The sequence below is a fragment of the Chlamydotis macqueenii genome, chromosome 16, assembly GCF_036417535.1.
Source record: "Chlamydotis macqueenii isolate bChlMac1 chromosome 16, bChlMac1.mat, whole genome shotgun sequence".
Classification (NCBI taxonomy): Eukaryota; Metazoa; Chordata; class Aves; order Otidiformes; family Otididae; genus Chlamydotis; species Chlamydotis macqueenii.
This window is the reverse complement of record NC_141571.1, coordinates 6,714,141-6,733,868: the sequence shown is the minus strand read 5'-3', so window position 1 is coordinate 6,733,868 and position 19,728 is coordinate 6,714,141. Positions and strand designations below refer to the sequence as shown.

The 19,728-nt window shown below is 35.7% G+C and overlaps 1 protein-coding gene across 5 annotated transcripts in view; it reads left to right on the top strand.

The window, feature by feature from the left end:
* ZMYND8 (zinc finger MYND-type containing 8) overlaps window positions 1-19,219 on the top strand; it is a 56,246-nt gene extending 37,027 nt beyond the window's left edge. For 4 of the 5 annotated variants that reach the window (XM_086760377.1, XM_010117908.2, XM_086760375.1 and 1 more), the window contains 11 exons: window positions 234-715; window positions 1,020-1,160; window positions 3,563-3,715; window positions 4,563-5,066; window positions 6,874-7,245; window positions 9,317-9,507; window positions 10,424-10,504; window positions 11,571-11,649; window positions 12,380-12,619; window positions 12,790-12,947; window positions 17,658-19,219. In XM_086760377.1, coding sequence (XP_086616503.1) covers window positions 234-715; window positions 1,020-1,160; window positions 3,563-3,715; window positions 4,563-5,066; window positions 6,874-7,245; window positions 9,317-9,507; window positions 10,424-10,504; window positions 11,571-11,649; window positions 12,380-12,619; window positions 12,790-12,947; window positions 17,658-17,759 — 2,503 coding nt within the window. In that variant the 3' untranslated portion in view covers window positions 17,760-19,219. Of the gene's footprint in view, window positions 1-233; window positions 716-1,019; window positions 1,161-3,562; window positions 3,716-4,562; window positions 5,067-6,873; window positions 7,246-9,316; window positions 9,508-10,423; window positions 10,505-11,570; window positions 11,650-12,379; window positions 12,620-12,789; window positions 12,948-13,264; window positions 13,795-17,657 lie in introns of those variants that run through there. The other variant, XM_086760378.1, reaches the window with a different exon arrangement.
* Window positions 19,220-19,728: the final 509 nt, after the last annotated feature.

The window sequence follows — 19,728 nt, the reverse complement described above, 5'->3', positions numbered from 1 at the left end:
GTGTTAGTGAGTAGAGTAAAATAAGCTAGTGATAATCTAGGACATGCATTTACCAAAACTAAGCACTGAACTATTGAAGGAAGGTAGAAATGGTCCTTTCAAATGATCTGAGGTGTGCATATCTCTATGATTAGACTGAAATAAATTCGTATGTGCACAAAAGTTGCCAATATAATCCACAGTGTGAAAATTAGTTATATTATTCTTTTTTTTTATTTATTTTTTTTGTATAGGGCCTGGGTTCCAATAAATAATTGCTACCTCATGTCTAAAGAAATTCCTTTTTCTGTGAAAAAGACTAAAAGCATCTTCAATAGTGCAATGCAAGAAATGGAGGTTTATGTTGATAACATTCGTAGAAAATTTGGAGTATTTAATTACGCACCTTTCCGGACACCATATACTCCCAACAATCAATACCAAATGTTATTAGACCCTGCAAACCCAACTGCTGGAACTGCAAAGACAGACAAACAAGAGAAAATCAAACTGAACTTTGATATGACAGCATCACCCAAGATTCTAATGAGCAAGTCTATGCTGAGCAGCAGTACTGGTCGTAGGATTTCATTGACAGATATGCCACGGTCACCAATGAGTACAAACTCATCAGTTCACACTGGATCTGATGTTGAACAGGATGCGGAGAAAAAAGCAACTTCCAGTCATTTTAGTGCCAGTGAAGAATCCATGGACTTTATTGAGAAAAATACAGGTAAAAAAAAAAACCAAAACAAGGGGGTACAGGACTTTGTATTTGGTTAATGCAGAGTGGTTTTGAGAATAAGCACACATTTGGCCCAACTGTATAGCTGCAATAAAATTATTTTCCTTACAATTTCTTTCTTAAACTAAAATTAAAGGGATAGTTGCAACTTAAAACGGAAGTGTAACAGTGTAGAAATTATTAAATAAAAATCCTTTCCCTGCTTGTGTGAGTTTAAAAGCTGTTTTGTCCCAGTGAATATGACTTTATTGTGATTATTTTAAATGTCTTCATTAATTTTGTACTTTTTCAGCTTCTCCAGCACCAACAAGAACGGGTCAAGCAGGGAGCTTGTCAGGCAGCCCCAAACCTTTCTCTCCTCAAGCATCAACGCCAATTTCTTCTAAGCAAGAAAGAACTTCCACTCCAGGAAGCATTCTGAATCTTAATCTTGGTTAGTCTTATCCTTTAAAATCTAGTGCTGTTATAGCTGAATAAATTACAGTGGTGTCAATGCAACATAATATGAACAAACTTGATGAATGGAAGTAGTTAAAGGATGAATTATTATTATTGGGTTTTTTTAGCTGAACTGTACAAATGAATGTTTCTAAACAGTAGGTAAGTTTCTAAAGGTTGTAATTACATGAACATTGCTCCTCATCCCTCTGTCTCTCAAGTGAATTGCTGGCAAGGTTTTTTTGTGGTATTTAGGATTTACTAGGGCTTCTCTCTTGCTGCCTTCACATCACCTTCTCACTGACCATCCCTCTCTAGGGAGATAGATGGATGAAAGGAATTAGCAGATGTCTTGAAAATCCCTAGAAGTAAATTTTGGGATTCTGGAATATTGAAAGATGGAGTAGGTAAGTACTAAGTTGATAAAATAGTTCTGAAAGCCAACCAGATGTAAATCAGTTTCCTCAGTCATGCTTCATTCCTGTGAGTATTCTGATTCAGTTCTGGCTACTTTTTACCTCCACATGACACTACCTGGAGAAGCGGGATTCTGCCCCTTGGTGTTAGCCAAATACTTCAGAAGGTTTGAGCTCAAATGGTGAATTCACGTTTTCAGTGAATTCAGTGAATTTCAGTGAATGATTCTGGATACAAGCTCACAAGTATATTTTTCAGTATGTTAATCTAGCTGTGTGGACATAACCGTAGAAATAATTTCTTCTGCTGCACTGCAATTGTTTGTCATCTTATCTGAGGTGACAATGTATTTGGAAAAATGGTAAAAAAAAAAAAAATGTATTGCTGCAGTATTTTGAGCCACGGATGGGAGACATCAGCTGGAGCATAGGATATTTTGAATAAATAGTGTGGACTGGAAAATCCAATGTCATAGTTCATGAGCAATACCATAAAAGAACAGTTAGTATGCTTTCAAGTAGAATATCAGTTACTTTTTCAGCTTTAGAGGAGTTTCCTTTGCTAAATAAACTCTTTAGTGCTAGGAATGAAAATTACTACCTTTCTTCATTTAATAGTGTCAGCTGTGCCAGACATAGACTTATCTCTGAATTCTATGGTTTTCAGATATGACTTACTGTGTCTTGTTGTCATACATAATGTAAACAGGGTTTCTCTCAGAAAAAAATGAAAGTGAAAGTCCGGAAAAACCCTCACTTATGTACCTTGAGCAAAGTACTAGGAGGACTAGGATTGTCCTCCAATTCAGCAATGAGGAAAGAAAAATAATGGAAATGAGCCATCTGTTGTTACTGGTAGACTGGTTAAATTGAAAAACGGAGGTGCGAATGACCAAGTTATACACAGATTGCTTGGAAAAATACATATTCCAGATAGTATAGGACCTGTCCTTTTATAACAGAGGCAGAAAAGATAGAACAACTTTGACCTAGTAGCGAGTGAAATTTTTTTAAAGGAAAAATAAGGCAATACTGTGACATCTTTAACTCCTGTGGAATGAAACTCTAAACAAAGCACAAATGCAGGTTGTGCCAGTGTTGTCTTTTGTCTTCTCCATGACCTCTGTCCTTTTCCAGCATGTGGCATTGGCTCTTTTTATCGTACTATGAGTCAGTCCAAGGAGCCAAACTGGCCAAACTTAATTCTTCTCTCCATTCCTTCCCCCTTTTTCATGTCCCCTTCCTCCTCCCCCAACTGACTCCATAAGGGTTTAGTGTCCTGAGCACTAATGGAGCGTCAGCATTCTTGGCAAAGAGTAAAGGATAGGATTATGGAACGAAGCATAACCTCCAAAACTGAAGCGAAAATGTGAAACGTAGTTGCTAAGACAGTTTTAGCTTTAGCACTGTAGTCTGTACTTTTTTGCAGGCAGATCTTTGTGTTTTAGAGTGAAAATTTTCAATGTGTATAGGAGAACTCGTGAAGATTTTGCTGACATATGCTGAAAAATGTATTATTTTACCTTAAATTTATTAATCTAGTATAACAATCCATTTTTATTTCTATTCTCAAGACTTACCTTTTGAATTTTAAGTGGTGGCTATAAGGATTTTTATTCCTGTTTAATTTTCTCTGTGAAAATATTACTACTAGTAGCAAATAACAGCAATAGCTTACTAGAAGTGCTGTCAGACAACTTAAAGACCTGAGTGATGATTTGTTGATAATTTCACATTGATGGAGAAAACGTCCGCGTAATTGATGCATGCATTTTGTGTGTGAAATATGTAGTATCAGAGAGGAAGTATCCATTGTTTGTAGTAAAGTAATTTTAGAATTATTATTTAGCCTGTTACTATAACAGAAGCAAAATATACTTCAGATTGTCTGCATTGTCACACAGTAAAATTTGTCTTACCTGGCCAGTGATCTCTTTTCTTTTTGTAAAATATTTTTCTTAATTACTTTTTCTTTTTCTAGATCGTAGCAAAGCTGAGATGGATCTGAAAGAGTTGAGTGAGTCAGTCCAGCAGCAGACCACTCCTGTGCAACTCATTTCACCAAAACGACAGATACGTAGCAGGTTCCAGCTTAATCTTGACAAGACAATAGAGAGTTGTAAAGCGCAACTTGGTAAGCATGTCTCAAGAATACAATGGACATCTGAAGGATACACTTGAGGAAATTTTGAATTGGAGTTTAAAAGAACTTATCAAATAGTAAAACCTTAAATATTTTATGCATTAAAAGCAAGAGAATATTTGAACTCTTTGAGGCAAGTGGAATGCACTAAACTAGTTTAATTCAAAATACAGTGAGACCTGATGTTTCACATTTTTGTCAAAAAGCTTTTATCTTTTAATATATTTTTGTACCATTCTGATATAGCTAGTATGACAGAATAATAGTCTTAATATTTGCTTCATAAATTGAAAAATTCAAAAAATTGTACCTAACAACATCAGTTGCACAAAAAGGTAATCCAGTCACACAGGAGCTGAATGCTGTTAGAAACATTAGTGTTGTCTAACACTTAAAGACTTTCAAGGCACTAAAAAAAGTAGAGATTCTCTTTGCAAAACTTACGTAGTCTAAAATTGATTCTGCAAAGATGCATGTCAGTAACTTCAATCAGGTGACTAGTGTTACTGATTTTAAGTTGGTTTCTTGTGGATAAAAATAATTCCTCTTTGTATTTGCCAGCATTGGTCCTAAGTTGAACAAAACAGCTTGCAGGTAGTGCAAAAAAGCAGTGCAAGAAGGGCCATTGAATGAAATAAAAATATGAATTGGCATATGTGGAAGGTAATTCTTACACATTCTGGTATTGATAGGGGACTAAAGGAAGTATCTGTAGCTTAAGGAGTGACAGTTAAAATAATGATATGTATACACTTTGTTCCAGTATATAGAGTATTTTTTTTGGTAATGTCAGTCAGTCTGATGTCAGCATGGAATGTACTTTCCTCCCCACAATTAGGAATAAATGAAATATCTGAAGCTGTTTATACTGCAGTAGAACACAGTGACTCTGAAGATTCTGAAAAATCTGACACCAGTGACAGCGAATATAGTGATGAGGATCAGAAATCAAAGAATGATCAAGAAGATGGAGAGGACAAGGAAGGTACAAGAAGTGACAAAGAATCATTGAGCTTGAAAAAAAAACTTAAGCCCCCAGCACAGAATGAAGACAAGGAGGAACTTAAAAGCACAAGTCCAGAAGTGGAGAAAACAGATGACCCAATCAAAGAAAAGGCAATTACAGACCCTGAAAAAGAATTTTCTGAAAAGGGAAAATGTTTACAGCATCCTGCAAAAGAAAAACTGAAAGGTAAAGATGAAACAGACTCTCCAACTGTGCACCTAGGACTGGACTCTGATTCTGAGAGTGAACTTGTCATCGATCTAGGAGATGATCATTGTGGCCGTGAGGGAAGGAAACCCAAAAAAGAATCTAAAGAACCTCCTCCTAAACAAGATGGTAGGATGAAATTCTTTCCTTCCTTTTTTTTTTTTTTCTTCTGTTCTGTAGGGCTGTTATCAAAACCAGAGTTGTTACCTTTATTTTTTGCATTAAGATAAAAGTACCTGTACTAAAACAATTTTTAGGAATGCTTTTTCATTCTTTATGACTATGAAAAAGATTTTCAGTCCCCGTTATAGTTTCCGGTTTAAATAAAACAAGTTTCATTGAGTTTCCTTTCAGCAGCATAGAACTATGAGTATCTGTAATACTTGTTCTGTGACACATGTAGAATTTATTTAGCAATTGTTATGACTTTCAGTTAAATCTTTACTTTTCCACAGATTTCCCAAAATTGCAGGTATAGAAGAAGTTGGAATTTATCAACATACAAATTGCATAAGGTCCCATTGAAATCAATGTAAATGCTCTCAGTAATAATGGAAAGAACAGCTAAATCCCATGTATTGTCCCTTGTTTCTCTGCATTGATAAAAGAGGAAGGCAATCTCAGTTGATGAGTAAAGTGCTTTTGCTAAGCTTGTTCTGCATGTTAGCCTTTTAACAAAACAAAATAGAAAACCAGACTTAAATGGTTAGATTGGAAAATATTTTATTCTTCATGTAACTTTCTCTTCTTGTCTAAATTTTATAACATGTTGGCTCAATCATTTTATTTAAAACCATATTTTCAATCAGTTAACTAAGCCTACATTAGAAGACAACTTAATGCCTCTGAATTTTTAATCTTAAAATGAAATTTAATGGCTAAATGCTATTATGAGGTAGTCAAGAAAAGAGGCTTATAAACTAAGAACAGAATTGTAATTTTGGGGAGTTTATATTGAGTGATTCTTGTTTTAATTAAAAATGTATTGAGCAAGGCAGCTTTATGTATTTTAAAACCACTGATTCATGTTTTACTAGTGGCCTAAACCAGTGATGGTTGAAATAAGTAATCCTAAAATTTTACTTCAATATAGAGGCAAAAGAATAATACGTACTCTGAGCAAAATTAAAAGTGGATTTAAATAGCCGTATATATAGACCTATTTGAATATGTTCTTGACATAATTTGTGTCCTGTCCGTGATTCCAGCGCCTCTACCTTTACTTGTGGCTATCTAGTGTTAAAATGCCTTGGTCCAGAAAAGAGAACTGATGCATGCAAATCTGAAGGTCTTTGCTGTCTTTCCAGAAACCTGTCAATGTAGCAGCCTTCTCTTTCAGATATGCTTTTCCTGGCCACATCTTTGGAAGAGTCATTCAGTTCTTAAATTGATCTGGTATCTGGAACAGTTAACTATGAACTCTGGAAAAGTTTACATCTTAAATACACTGTCTATTTGGTTGCCAGTGCCAGTTCACCTTTGTTTAGAAAGTTTTTAGTATGCTATTCCTTCAGTTATTCAGTCACTGTTCCTTTTGAATGTATTTTTCTCCTGAAAGAAATTGGGATGCAGGTGTAAGTGGTAACCCAGAAACATGCTAACAAATGCTAACTTCTCACATATGTTCTGAAGGAAGTCAGACTGGTTTTCTGGTTTTTGTACGTTTGGTTTTGTTTTGTTTTGCTTTTAGGTTTTTTTTTGTTGTTGTGTTGTTTTGTTTTGTTGCCTAGTGCTTCTGAATTGCCACCAACTTCAACTAGACTGAAATGAGCTTAGTTGTAGAATATTGAAATGAGTTTACTTATAGAATATCAAACACCTTTTGAGGAAAATATTTCAAAGTAGACTGGAAGGTGCATATGGCTCTTGGAAAGATGGAAAATTATAAATCAGATGTGTTAGTCAAAAGCTGTCATTACATCTTATGTTTGTTTAGTTGCAGGTAAAACTCCACCTTCCTCCAGTGCAAGCACTCAGCCTCTACCAGAAACTCCAGTACTTACCCGCTCTGCAGCCCAGACTCCACCAGCTGGTGTGACAGCAACTACTAGTGCTTCTTCTACTGTTAGTGCTCCATCAGCAGCCACTGGAAGCCCTGTGAAAAAGCAGAGGCCTCTGCTGCCTAAGGAAACTGCCCCTGCTGTGCAGCGCGTAGTGTGGAATTCTTCAAATAAATTTCAGACATCTTCTCAGAAATGGCACATGCAGAAGGTGCAGAGACAGCAACAGCAGCAGAGCCACCAGTCTCAGTCACAGCAAGCTCAGTCCTCTCAAGGGACAAGATATCAGACAAGACAAGCAGTTAAAGGTATACACTTTCTAACTCAATGTGCCTGTGATGCCATAATTCCCCAGTAGTGATCTCAGTGCTGCAAGGCTGCCTAACCAGGAGTTCTTCCATATAAACAAAATCTCAGTGTGGTTCTACTCTGATAAGTGACTTTAAAATACAACAACTTACTCACCATACCTGCTCTTTCTGGTGTGTATTTAGAGTCATGTCTCCTTATTTTCATGATAAAAAGTTTGTGTGTGTATCTGTATAAATATTTTTGCCATTCTTAGCCATCACAGGCTTGGGAGAGTGAACTGAATTATTTTCTGGATATATGCTAAAATCATTAACTATTCCACTTGCATGATTACCACTATCACCTCAATATCTCCAAACTGGATCCAGTTTTATCTAACAAGAAGCTGATCTGTACATTTTTCATAAGAGTATAATTTGACGACAATGAAATTACCCAGGCTACATTAGTCTTTGAGATCTCTGTTGCTTAACTCTTAATAAGACTGATGCTACTTTACTGAGCAAACAGCCGCGGCATTTTAGAGTGTCCTTCGCTGAAAGTTTGCTAGTAGTGGGCACGTGGTGATATAATAAGCCTATGCTTCTATGGGCTTCACTCTACAGAACAGCAAATTTATGTAAATCTAGCTTCATTTGTCATTTCAAGTTAATAAACTGAATTGTTTACTGGTGTGCCTGATGAATAGGTATTCTCCATCCTGCAAACACTGCTGGCAAGCCACTAATTTAGTACAGAAGAGAGGTTTGGGTAAGAGGTCACATACAGATGTTTACCAGAGGCACATTTCTCTGATCCCAAACTGCTTTTGTGACTGTCATTTGAAAAGTGGTGAAGAAGTGATATCTTTTTATTTGTAGATTGCACAAATTCGTTACAGAAATATTCAGTCAGAAGAAGAAATGTGAAACGTGGTGAGGTCTTATTTTTAATAGAATCATACTTTATTTTAAGAGCTTAATAATATGGGCTGAACTTTAAATGTTTAGCCTATGAGTTTGTTTTATCAATATGGATACTATTGAGTGCATATAGCATCTTCCATCCTAAATATTATATTTGAGAAATATATCAAATGAAAATTGTAAAATCCATAAGTTTCTTATGTACTGTATTGGCATAAACAAAAATATAGTACATAGAGGTAAACTGAATAACTTTTTTATTTCAGTAATTCCTGTTTTGAGGATATTGGCAATGAAGACATTTTTAATAACATTAATCATAAAAAATAGATTGAAAAGTATTGTCCTAAATTAAAAAAAATAAATTAAGGCAGATAGTCATTAGGGATGAAAAGGTGAGAGTCCTTGCATTTTGGTTTGTACTCTCATTTTGTCATTGCCCATTGTTTAAGATTATTTCAAATATTGACCAAAGATGAGAATACTTTTCTTACCTTGTTTGAATGAACACTATGAATAACTTATTTGGTTTAATGAGTTAATCTCATGTTGCATTCCTTGCTATGCAGCCAACCAAAGGCTAACATTGATCTGGATGTATGTATATTAAACATGTTGCAACACTAAGAATAATTGGTAGCACTAATAACAAAAGAATGGGAATAACACCAGGAAGTATTACTAAAGTAGGCTGCTTTCAACAGTGGGTCACTAAACCTTGTTTGAAAGCAAAAGGAAAATAAATTTAATAATACGTTTCAAAATAATGGAAAATGAAAATGTCAAAGTTTAACTTATGCTCCTATGTATGGTTTTAGATGAGAGTTCTCCAAATTGAGAGGTTATGAAGTAAATTCCTAGGAAGTGGGATGGAAAAGTCCCAAAGTGGGAGGAGTACAGATCTGAGGGAGACTTTTGCATTGGCCATTCTAAAATAAGAAGTTTCAAAGATACATTTACTTCATTTCCTTTCAGCTTACAATTATGTACAAGTTCAGTGGATGTGCACTGTAGAATTAATTGATTAAATGGCTGCATTTTATAGATAATGTAAGTCTTTGAAATGGTTAGGTGCACACTTTTAAGTTAGGCATTAAATTTAGAAGCTTGCCTATTTTCATAATTGTTTGTGATTGATCTGCTGTATGTTCTCTTTTCTTAGCTGTGCAGCAAAAAGAAATCACCCAGAGCACTTCCACATCCACTATAACCTTGGTTACAAGTACTCAGCCTATTTCTATGGTTACCAGTTCGGGATCTGCAAGTACACTTTCTTCCTCAGTTAATACAGACTTGCCAATTGCAACAGCTTCAGCTGATGTGGCTGCAGATATTGCTAAATATACTAGCAAAGTAAGTTCTTGAGCAAGATTTTCTTGAAATTTTATTTTGAAGTGAAGTTTCACATTTTTGACGTTTCAAATTCTGAAATAACTTTATTTTCAGGTTGTCATATGTTGCAAATTCATTTTACTAGGTATGAACAGCTAGATTTTTTTTTTCTCCTGAAGATGTAGATATCCTCTCAGCATTGTATTTACAGTAAACATTCATATTTCTTAATCTGTGTCCAGTAATACATATACAAAAATGTAGTTTTGTTTTAAAACACTGTATAGCTTCCTCAGATGGTAACTTGTCATAAGTGTGTATTCATGTGTAAAAACAGAAGCTAAGTCGTTAAAGAGAAGATGTGGTGCAATACTTTTATCACAACAGTGACAGTGAGGGATGGGACATTAGCTTTTCATATACTCTCTTAGATCTTAAAATAAAAAATCAAGGTGAATACTATGTAAAGAAATAAAGTTGAGGCATTAAAAGCACCAGTATTAATCTTAACTATCAACTTTCAGTGTTCTCACTCAACCATATGGTCTTGGTGGGATTGTCAGTGGCCAGCAATGTCAGTAAATGTCTTTTTTCTATCTTCTTTTTCATTGAGTTTCTTCCCCCAACTCATGGTTATATTTTTTTTGTTTGTAAATTATATCAATGGCAATTACTTGTAAAAGTAGAAGGTCAAGCCGTTTACCAGTTAAGGGCACTTAAAAATCAGAGTCCTGATCAAAAACGTTGTGTTCTGCCTTCTAAACAATCCTCTAAAAGTAGACCTAGGTAAATATAGAGAGAGATATGAGACATTGTTGGTGGTAATTAAATTCACATTACAGTGGTTGAAAGGAAGTGAAAGAGGGTATCTAGTAAAAATACATTTTTAATCTCATTTAAATCTAACAATTTTTTTTTTTTTAATTTTGTCTTTCAGATGATGGATGCCATCAAAGGAACAATGACTGAAATATATAATGATCTTTCAAAAAATACTACTGGAAGTACAATAGCTGAGGTTAGTGTAAGATAAAAAAAATAAAATAATACTCCTTGCATTTTAACTTTGAAAGTTGCGAAATAGTATTTTGATACATAAAACTACCATATACCTAGAAAGTATTAACAAACTGCAGCAATCTAGAGATCCTAATTTCTATCCTGTTTTACAAGTAATGATTAGAGTGGTAGAGAAAAACACTGAAAAAATATCAGATGGACACTAAGATAAGCAGCAAGAACAGTAAGCCATCAAGGTCAGATCCTTAAAGCTTCTGTTGAGGATTTAATTTTGTATCACCTTGTTTAAAATCAGAAATGAAATAGTTTTTTTTGAAAGTATCATCTTTTTAAAGCATGTATTTGAATTGTATTAAGTGGCTTATTCCAGTTACGTGATTATGACCATAGTGTTTAACACTTTAAAAAAATACTTTAAATATTTTTTTGCATTTTTTTGTGAAATGCTATACATTTCTTTTAATTGTCTCCAAAGGTAGTACTTAGTATCCTTTAAGTGTTTTCTTTAAACTTGGAAAAAGCCGATGAAGCAGTCTCAGTGAAGTATAAATGTAAACAAATAAAGCTCAGAGTTAGGTGTGATCGTTTGCTTGCTTGTTTTAACCAAAACAAGGAAGTCACAATTTTGAGCAATGATGTTTGTGTTCCCAATCCACAGTGACTGAAAAAATGGCTTTCCTAAACCTCATCTAGTTTTAAAGAAAAAAAAAAGAAGTCATAGTAATAAATACAAGCAAAACTGAGTACTAGATTTTTTTTATTCCAGTTAGAGAAATTTGAGACTAGACCAATTTCAGAGGAAGCAAGAGCAAGTTAAATTGAAATGCTTTTTGTTTTTAAACAATCCTGTACTTTTTATGGTAGGAAAATCTAGCGAACAAATATTTAGAATACTTTAAACTTTGGTTTGGGGTTTATGGTCTTGTCCTCATGTTAATATGAAGGTGCCTTGATGTAAGTGATGATCAGGCTCTTTTTTTGGGGCATGTTTTTCTGTATAATAATTACGTATTATACACTAAACCCTTTTTATTATTACTAACCATGAAATGTTTAATACTTAGATTCGGCGTTTGAGGATTGAGATAGAAAAACTTCAGTGGCTGCATCAACAGGAACTCTCAGAAATGAAGCACAACCTAGGTATGAAAATGGCAGTGTATCAGTCCAAACACGTGTAGTCTGTACTATGTATTACCTTCATCATAGGATATTACAAATTGTCCAAGTGAAGGACAACCTTATATAATGTGCCCTGCTGATGTTAGTGGACACCTTTAGAGTATGGACACACAGTTACTTCTATCTTTGTGTAGTAAGCAACAGGTGTTCAGCCCTCTGAGAGAAATTTAAGCTAAAGAGAGCTTTTGATAGGACAGAATAGCTTTATTTTATGCATAGTTGGATAATTCGTGAGATATTTTATGCTGATTACTTCACTCTAATTGTCATATGAACCAGGTTCTGTTAATATAGCCACTGGAGGAACCTACTTTCTCTGGTATCTCTGGAGATTGTAGCCAAGTTTGGGCTTGTAAAGACAGAGTATGTTAGCAGCACATGCATATGTCCTTTTTGTATTTATGCTGTACCTAGTACACCTGGATTCTGATCCCTTGTGGGATATCTACAACTAAAGTGTTAAATGGAAGGTAATAGTTAAGGGTAGAAATCACAGTGTCAGAAAAAGAAAAGAAGATGAAAGACTTTCATTTGTTGACTAGGTATGAAATAGAGATGCCCAAAGTCAGGGAATGTTTTGATTGCTAGTTTTAATTTCATGTTATCTTTGAATTAATGAAAATTATTGTTTTGCACCTTGCTGTTGGGGGGCAGAAAATGCAAAACTCATCTTCCTTTGCATTTTGAGTAGAACTGACAATGGCTGAAATGCGTCAGAGTCTAGAACAAGAACGAGATCGTTTGATTGCTGAGGTGAAGAAGCAGCTGGAATTGGAAAAGCAGCAAGCAGTGGATGAAACTAAAAAGAAGCAGTGGTGTGCTAACTGCAAGAAAGAGGCAATTTTTTATTGCTGTTGGAATACTAGCTACTGTGACTATCCCTGCCAACAAGCTCACTGGCCTGAGCATATGAAATCTTGCACACAGTCAGGTAATCTTGCTCTGGGTTGCCTCTTTCACAGCTGAGGGGGTTCGGGTGGGTGGAATACGCAGTGACTCAAAATTCTTCATTTGCATGAGTGCAGATGTGTCTGTGAAGAGTGACTGTGGACTAGTACACACAAGTAGTGACTACTTTCTTTTTTTTTTCCTTTATTTTAGCTACTGCAACACAGCAAGAAACAGATACTGAAATTAGCACAGAAACATTAAATAAATCGTCCCAGCCCAGTTCAAGTGTGCAGCCTACACCCACAGAAACAGCCAGCACCCCGAAGGAAAAGGAAGGTTCAGCTGATAAAAGCAAAGAGAGTGTTACAGTGAGTATCATTGTGGTCATGTTAAACAAAAGCAGTATGTAAGATTTTTCTGAAACCTACCCCTAAAGGCTTCCCTGGATCGGCCAGGAATTTATGACCTTTTGCATATTTCAAAGTGTGATTTGGGGAGTGAGATAGAGAGCTGTGGTTTGGTTGTTTTTTGGTTGTGTTTTTTTTTTCTTCATCCAAGCAAAAAAAAATCTCCTGTCCTCTGGGAACACCCTTTCCCCTTCACTCATTCCCAATAAAACCTTGTGTTGGCTTGACTCATCCTTCCAGCCAAAGGGGACTGGACCTCTTTCTCTCTCTCTCTCCAGGACCCATCAGTGTAGCTTCTGGTCTGGATCTTTCGATACAAGTTGCCTTCTGATAAGCAATACTGACTGCAGCACTTCCAAGCCCTTCTTGCCTGGGGGTTCAGAGGCCAAGCTCAAGACCTGCATTCAAATCAACTTACTTTATCACAACAGACTGCCACTAGGGTACCACAATGTTCCATAACACTGATACAACAGCTCACCTGGATCTACAGTTAACGGAGCAGTGTGCAGTTACGAAATCCTCCATAGCATCTACTCTAATAGTATTCAGTAGGCAAGGATGAGCAAATGCTCTAAAAAAAGGGACTTAACATTGCATATATAGAAAATGTTTATAGAGAAGATTCTGCTTTATAGGTAGGGCTTGACTATTAGCAATTTCAGCATCGTTTTTCTTCTGCCCTTGCAAGATTTAATAAATGAAAAATTTTATGGGGGAGCTGATCCTTCAAACCCTTACACGTGATCCCCCACATCAGTAGGAGCGTTGTTGTATTTTAAAATATTAAAAACAAACTAATTTTGTAGTATTGTGATTCCAGCATGATGTCTCATTGACATAGTCCTATAGAATTGGGAAGCATAGTAAACTAGAGAGCTGTGTTCATTTCTTGACACTTTTGCTACTGTCTGGTGTTAGATCTCTGGGCTTGACATGTCATCTGAGGGAGTAACTTGGGAAACAGATTTGAAGAGGGGAAAAAGGATGTGCTGTTCCATCTGAATGCTTTGATGAAGTTAGTTAAACTCTGGCTCAGTCAATGTTCATATACATTGTTTGTGGCAGCACAACCTTCATATTACTGTGGAAACAGGGGACGGGAGAAAATCAATTACCTAAAACTTTTGCCAGGGAATATTCCAGTTATACAAATCTGGAATTGCTTTCACATAGATGTTCTACCTGAAACATCATGCTGTATACATTGATCATGTTCATAATTTGAACTTTGTTTTATTAACAAAGAAGTAACCTGTGAATTCATTCAGATGCAAATTTTAAACACAAACAAAACATCCAACATAGATTTCATATAATAATAATAATAACAACTAGGTGGAATTTATATAAGAGCTGAGACTTCTACTGAGGTTGCCTGTGCTGTCTCTGCAGATAGCAACAGGTGTGACAAGCAACCAGCCTATAAAACTGGTCCAGGTACCGCAGACCACCACCTATATTCCAACTACTCAACCCACAATTGTAAGTACAATATTGTCATTTAAAGTCTGCAGTAGTACTGTTCCTGGCATTAAAATTGCTCAGTATTTCTGGGGGGCTGTCTGTCTGCCGTTCTATCAAGATATGAATTCACTGGTATAGTCTCAACTTGCAGTGCAAAATGTCTTATTTTGCTGTGCAACATTCCGCCCTTTCATTTCATCATTCATGATTACAAGGATTCAGAAGTTGTCTTTAAAGATAGTGAAGGCACTGAGGACAGTCAGACTTCCATTTTGCATTCTGATGTTAGTTATTTGTCCGTTTCATGTATATACTTGACCACAACATCAATGTAAATATATAGAATTCATTTTAAATATCTTTCAAATATCTTTTTGTCTATGGTATCCTAAAGATATTTAATTAATTCTGAGCTATGCTTGATATTCTTGTGACATCTCAGTAACTACAAAACAAAATATGCATTCATCAGTAGTGTATATCCCATGCAGTCTTGCACATTAGCATTGTGAAATTATGGGAAAGAGCATTGGAATCAGACCTGTTTTCTTCCATCAAAGACTTAACCGGGGACACTTGAATTCCCTAGTGTCAGTCACAGGAGATGGGACAGAAGTGAGTTTGATTTTTGTATTTTATGCACCGTAATATGTCATTCTTTCAACTGGTCGTGTTCTGCAGTGCTCACTTCATAGTCAGCATAATATCTGAGCTGACATTCTTCTTACCAGAAGGAAATACGCCGATACTGCACTGGTAACTGAATGGCACGCTGTCTCAGTGGTGGGTTCAACAGAGAAGCCCATGTGTGGATAACCTCGGTTCATTTTCTGACTGAAGTTAGATAATTTATAATAATAACTATGTACTAATTTAACAGTGTAGTTTAACCACAATGTCATTGTGAGGCCTAATTTGCTAGAGAAGTTACTCTGTCTTTCTCCGTGTGTACACGCCCCGACGTGCACACTCCCCCACACTGCTCCCCCAGCTGTGGGATACACGCGTGTGTATGTCCGTGAATGCACGCACGTGCACGCATACCGACAGTAATCCGTAGCCATTATATTCCACACCAATGTTTCGCTTTTAGTGGGGATCATGACTTTTCACATTCCTAGCAGCGTTTTAACTCAGCTCATTTTGTCTCAACTGAGAGCACTGTGCACCTTTGCAGCATTAGCCCGAAGTTGCTTGGACTGAATTACCATAACAACAAGGTTTTCTATGTGTTTTAAAATTAAATAGCAAACATCAAATATGTTAGATCTCTTCTGTGCATAGCTGAGAGGTTGTAAGATCGTAAGGTGATTTTGTGTAATATTCAGAAAAATGGCAGTTACCTTCATCAGTTTTCTGTAATACAAAGTGTATTGAGTTATCTAGAGCATAATTGGAACGTCTGAAAGGTTTCAACCTTTATTTGTGCATGTTTAAAACTTTGTACACATTTGCATTAGTCTTGCACAGCTACAGACACCTCTGTATTCTAATGACTGCACGTGCAATTTAAATAATTTTAAACCTTAGTGCATGTTTAATATGTATGCAAAATGTACATATGTGTAAAACTGGCAGAGGTGGAAAATTTACCTCTCAGGGAATGATCTTAACACGTTTAAGGAGTCTCGCACATTCCATAGCCCGACCGCTGTAAGAACTGAAACTTAATTTTTTCATTTATGTAAGTGTGTATATTTAAAAGGTGACCGTGGCAACCTTCATTTCCCCACCTGTAATACTAACAGTGACTTACATAACGGCTTCTTTAGGGTTCAATTTGGACTTTGATTCCAACTAGGAATTTCTTCCTCTGAACAACTTGCAGTGTATCTTCTGGGTACCACTTCCATTTATATGCATCTGAAATAATTACAAAATGGCAGTAATCTTGAATTTATTTAGCAGATTGGATCCATGTTTGGTTTTTATTCTTTCTGCAGTTGAAACAATGTAAAAAAATGAATTTGTTGTCTCTGCATTCCAGGGAATGGAATGACTGGGCTTCTGGAAGGCATAGACTTTGTCACAAAGGAGCTGATAAACACTCTAGGCTGTAATCCATCTCAGTAGGGATACTCACAATCTTTGTGGAATACCATTAAGACACTAATGTGGTTTCTTAAAAGTGTGGGGAAACACTGGGCTTCAGTGAACTTGTATTTCTTCTTCCATATTCTCTTTGGAATGTCACACTGCCATCAGGGGGAAGATATGTGCATCACTTTCAGATTCCTGAAAATCTCACTTCCTGTTTCTTCCACAAAATATTGTGAACTGAAATGGATGCATTTGTTTGATCACCAGTTGTGCATCACTGGAATTGTATCAAAACACACTTGCAGTTTGTATGGTGTAGACATTTCTAGACTTTCTCACATTTTTGGAGGAAGGTTAAGATACAGACTTAAGATTCAATAAATCCTTGTCCAGATCTTCCAGAGTGATGTGACCTTGACCAGATTGTTTAGCATTCTTGTGCCTTTGTCTCTGCATCTGTAGAATCAATTACCACCTATAGAGATGTCCTGAAACTTCATTTGTCAAGATTTATAAATCATGATCTGTATGATGGAAGTGAAAAGTTTATTCTATATTAATATTTTTACAGGGTGTATAAGACAGTTCCCAGTAATGCTGATGTTTTTGTTATTGATCTGTGCAAAAGTTAACTTAAGGACTTTTTTGTTCAAAAGATGTTCTTTATTCTTTTCTGTGTAGAGTGAATGCATGGGGGAGTTCCTTTTGGGGAAAAAGATTTAAGTAATGTGTAACAAGAATATACTTATAAACAAGGGTATTTTTATACTCCAGTTTGATTTGTCAGAACTTTTTCAAATGATAAAGGATTTTCTTAGTCCTTTTTCCTCTTCCCATGTATTAGTTTGGGGAAAATACATAACTGGATATAGTAACTATGGAAATTCTCCAAGCACAGACAGAGCGTGTACAGTCCCTACAGGGCCTCCCGCCCCTGTAATTATATAGTAGTAACAATAATACAGAAAAACTCCTGGCTGTAGGAGAGTAATATGCTACTTTCTACCCTGGAATGAGGTAATACTGCGGTAATAAAGGTATTAATTCTTGCACAAAATTAGAACTTTTTCTGGATTTTCCCTGGAAAAATAAATCTCTATATCTGTGGTCATGTTTATGTGACCTTTAACATAACAATATGTTTCTCTTGGTTTTAATTCACAGACCATTCCTGTAGTGGTAAGTCCTTCTGCTGGGACAGTGGCAATGAGAACTGGAGTTCAGTATGTTCAGACCACAATGCCAGTCCAAGTACGAAGAGTCTAACTGCTAACAAGAAGCCCATACAATTGTTGGAATAAATAAATCTAATAGAAATGTGAATAGTAAACACAGTTCTTTGGATTAACCTCAAAGGTTCAGACTTTAGCTTTGTATATGTGTACAAAGCATTAACTACACTACATTAATGTAAAGCATTAGCGCTGGCTTAGAAAAGCTGAGGACAGGTAAGATCCATATTAAATCTATGCTTCTTTTGTAAATAATGTACAATTTGTGGATGTCATTGAAGTTAGAGTACCATCTCCTTTTTATATTTGTATTGATTTTAACTTATAAAGAGCGTTTGAAGTTGGAAAAGGAAGGTTTAAAACAGCCTTATCACAAGCTAACACTGAAAACTGGTCTTGGGAAATTGCAGTTATGCATCAAAGTATAATAATGAGAATCTGAACAACTCGATTAGTATTTGGATAGAGAAAAATTTCTGCACTTTGAAACTCTTGTAGAATTTCTTTGAGCAACCAAATGATGAAGGGTATCTTTTTTCACTTAACTGTATTAGGCAAATTAGGACATTTCCAATCTGTGGACCTGGCATAAAGATTTACATTGTTTTTTACAGTGACCAGACTGTTAAAATTTATATTGTTTACAGGTTAAAATTAGGTTAAAATTTCATTCGATCTAATATCAGAAAAAGTTCAAAGTGTAATACCAGCTGGTTGTAGCATGGTTTCTGATCATTGGTATCAAAGATTGAGAAAAGTAAAGTTTTTTTTTCCTATGCTTCACAGTTCAGTTTTCTTGTTTTTTTTTTTAAATCCTCCAAAAAGGACTTTGAAAAGCTTTTTGAATGGAACAAGAACTAGGTGTGGAGAAAAACATGGATCGGAAACATGGGCAAAGGACATTTGATGCTGGGCCAGAGCATGTATTATTTATATGATGGAATTTATGTTTTTATGTAAGCATGAAACAGTACAGTATGAGAGAAAGTAACCCCTGAAAATGCTGTCTGTTACACTTATGCTGTAGTTCCATTTTGTATGTTGTGTAAAACGAAAGCATTGAACAAAGCAAAGGTGATGTATGTATATGAGAAAATTAATTGTATGATATCATTCCAGTACATCCTGTTGTACATTTTAGTCATGTTGATTTCTCCCATTGTTTATAAAAGAATGCGGTTTGTACAGTCTCCAGCTAGTACCCATATTAGAGGGAAAAAAGTATTAGAAGAAAAAAAGCGAGAACAGAATATTCGTGAATTGCAGTTGTGTCAAAAATAGCCTAGCTGGCCTTATTTGTGAAGCATAATTGCTTTTAGCATATGGAAGTATTTTTTCACATTTTCTTTGTATAAAATTTGTATTAAACTTAAATATCTTTTTTGACAATTGTGTTTCTTTGTGTCTAAGACAGGTGACACACACGATATGCTTTGGGTTCCCCCGATTTTTCAAGAAACTCCACAATTTTTTTATTAAACTGTTTTAGAAAAATGTTTCGTGTTCCTGGATTTACAGTTTCGTTTCAATCTGGATGAATATTCATTTCTGCACAGTCTCCAGATCTTAGGTAATTTCACTTACGTTTGGTTCTTCTGTCTCAGAAATGTGGGACCTTTGAATCGAAGCCTGTCAAATTTGAGAACAAAGTGAGCCACATTGATAGTCTGTAAATAAGAAGCCATTTATATAAAAAACTCAGTAGGATCCATTTTCTCGCAGTTTTAACAGCTGCAAAGGTCCAGTGCTTGGTGTAACATTTGCGCATTGGTTGGATTGTGGTTGGATTGATATAAGTGGTCTTGTTAGGTGTGTTTGTGGGTTAGAAATGGGGGCTTTCATGATGAGTATGGTTGTAGCCCTCAAAGGGGCGTCAGTTGGGCAAGGCTGCTGTGTGTGTCTTAAATGATCTGTCAGAAGAAATGGAGCTAATGAAATAGCTCACTGTAAAATCTTACTGTGAATATTGTCTAAAAGTTCCTACTCCTGTAGTCGCCTTGTTA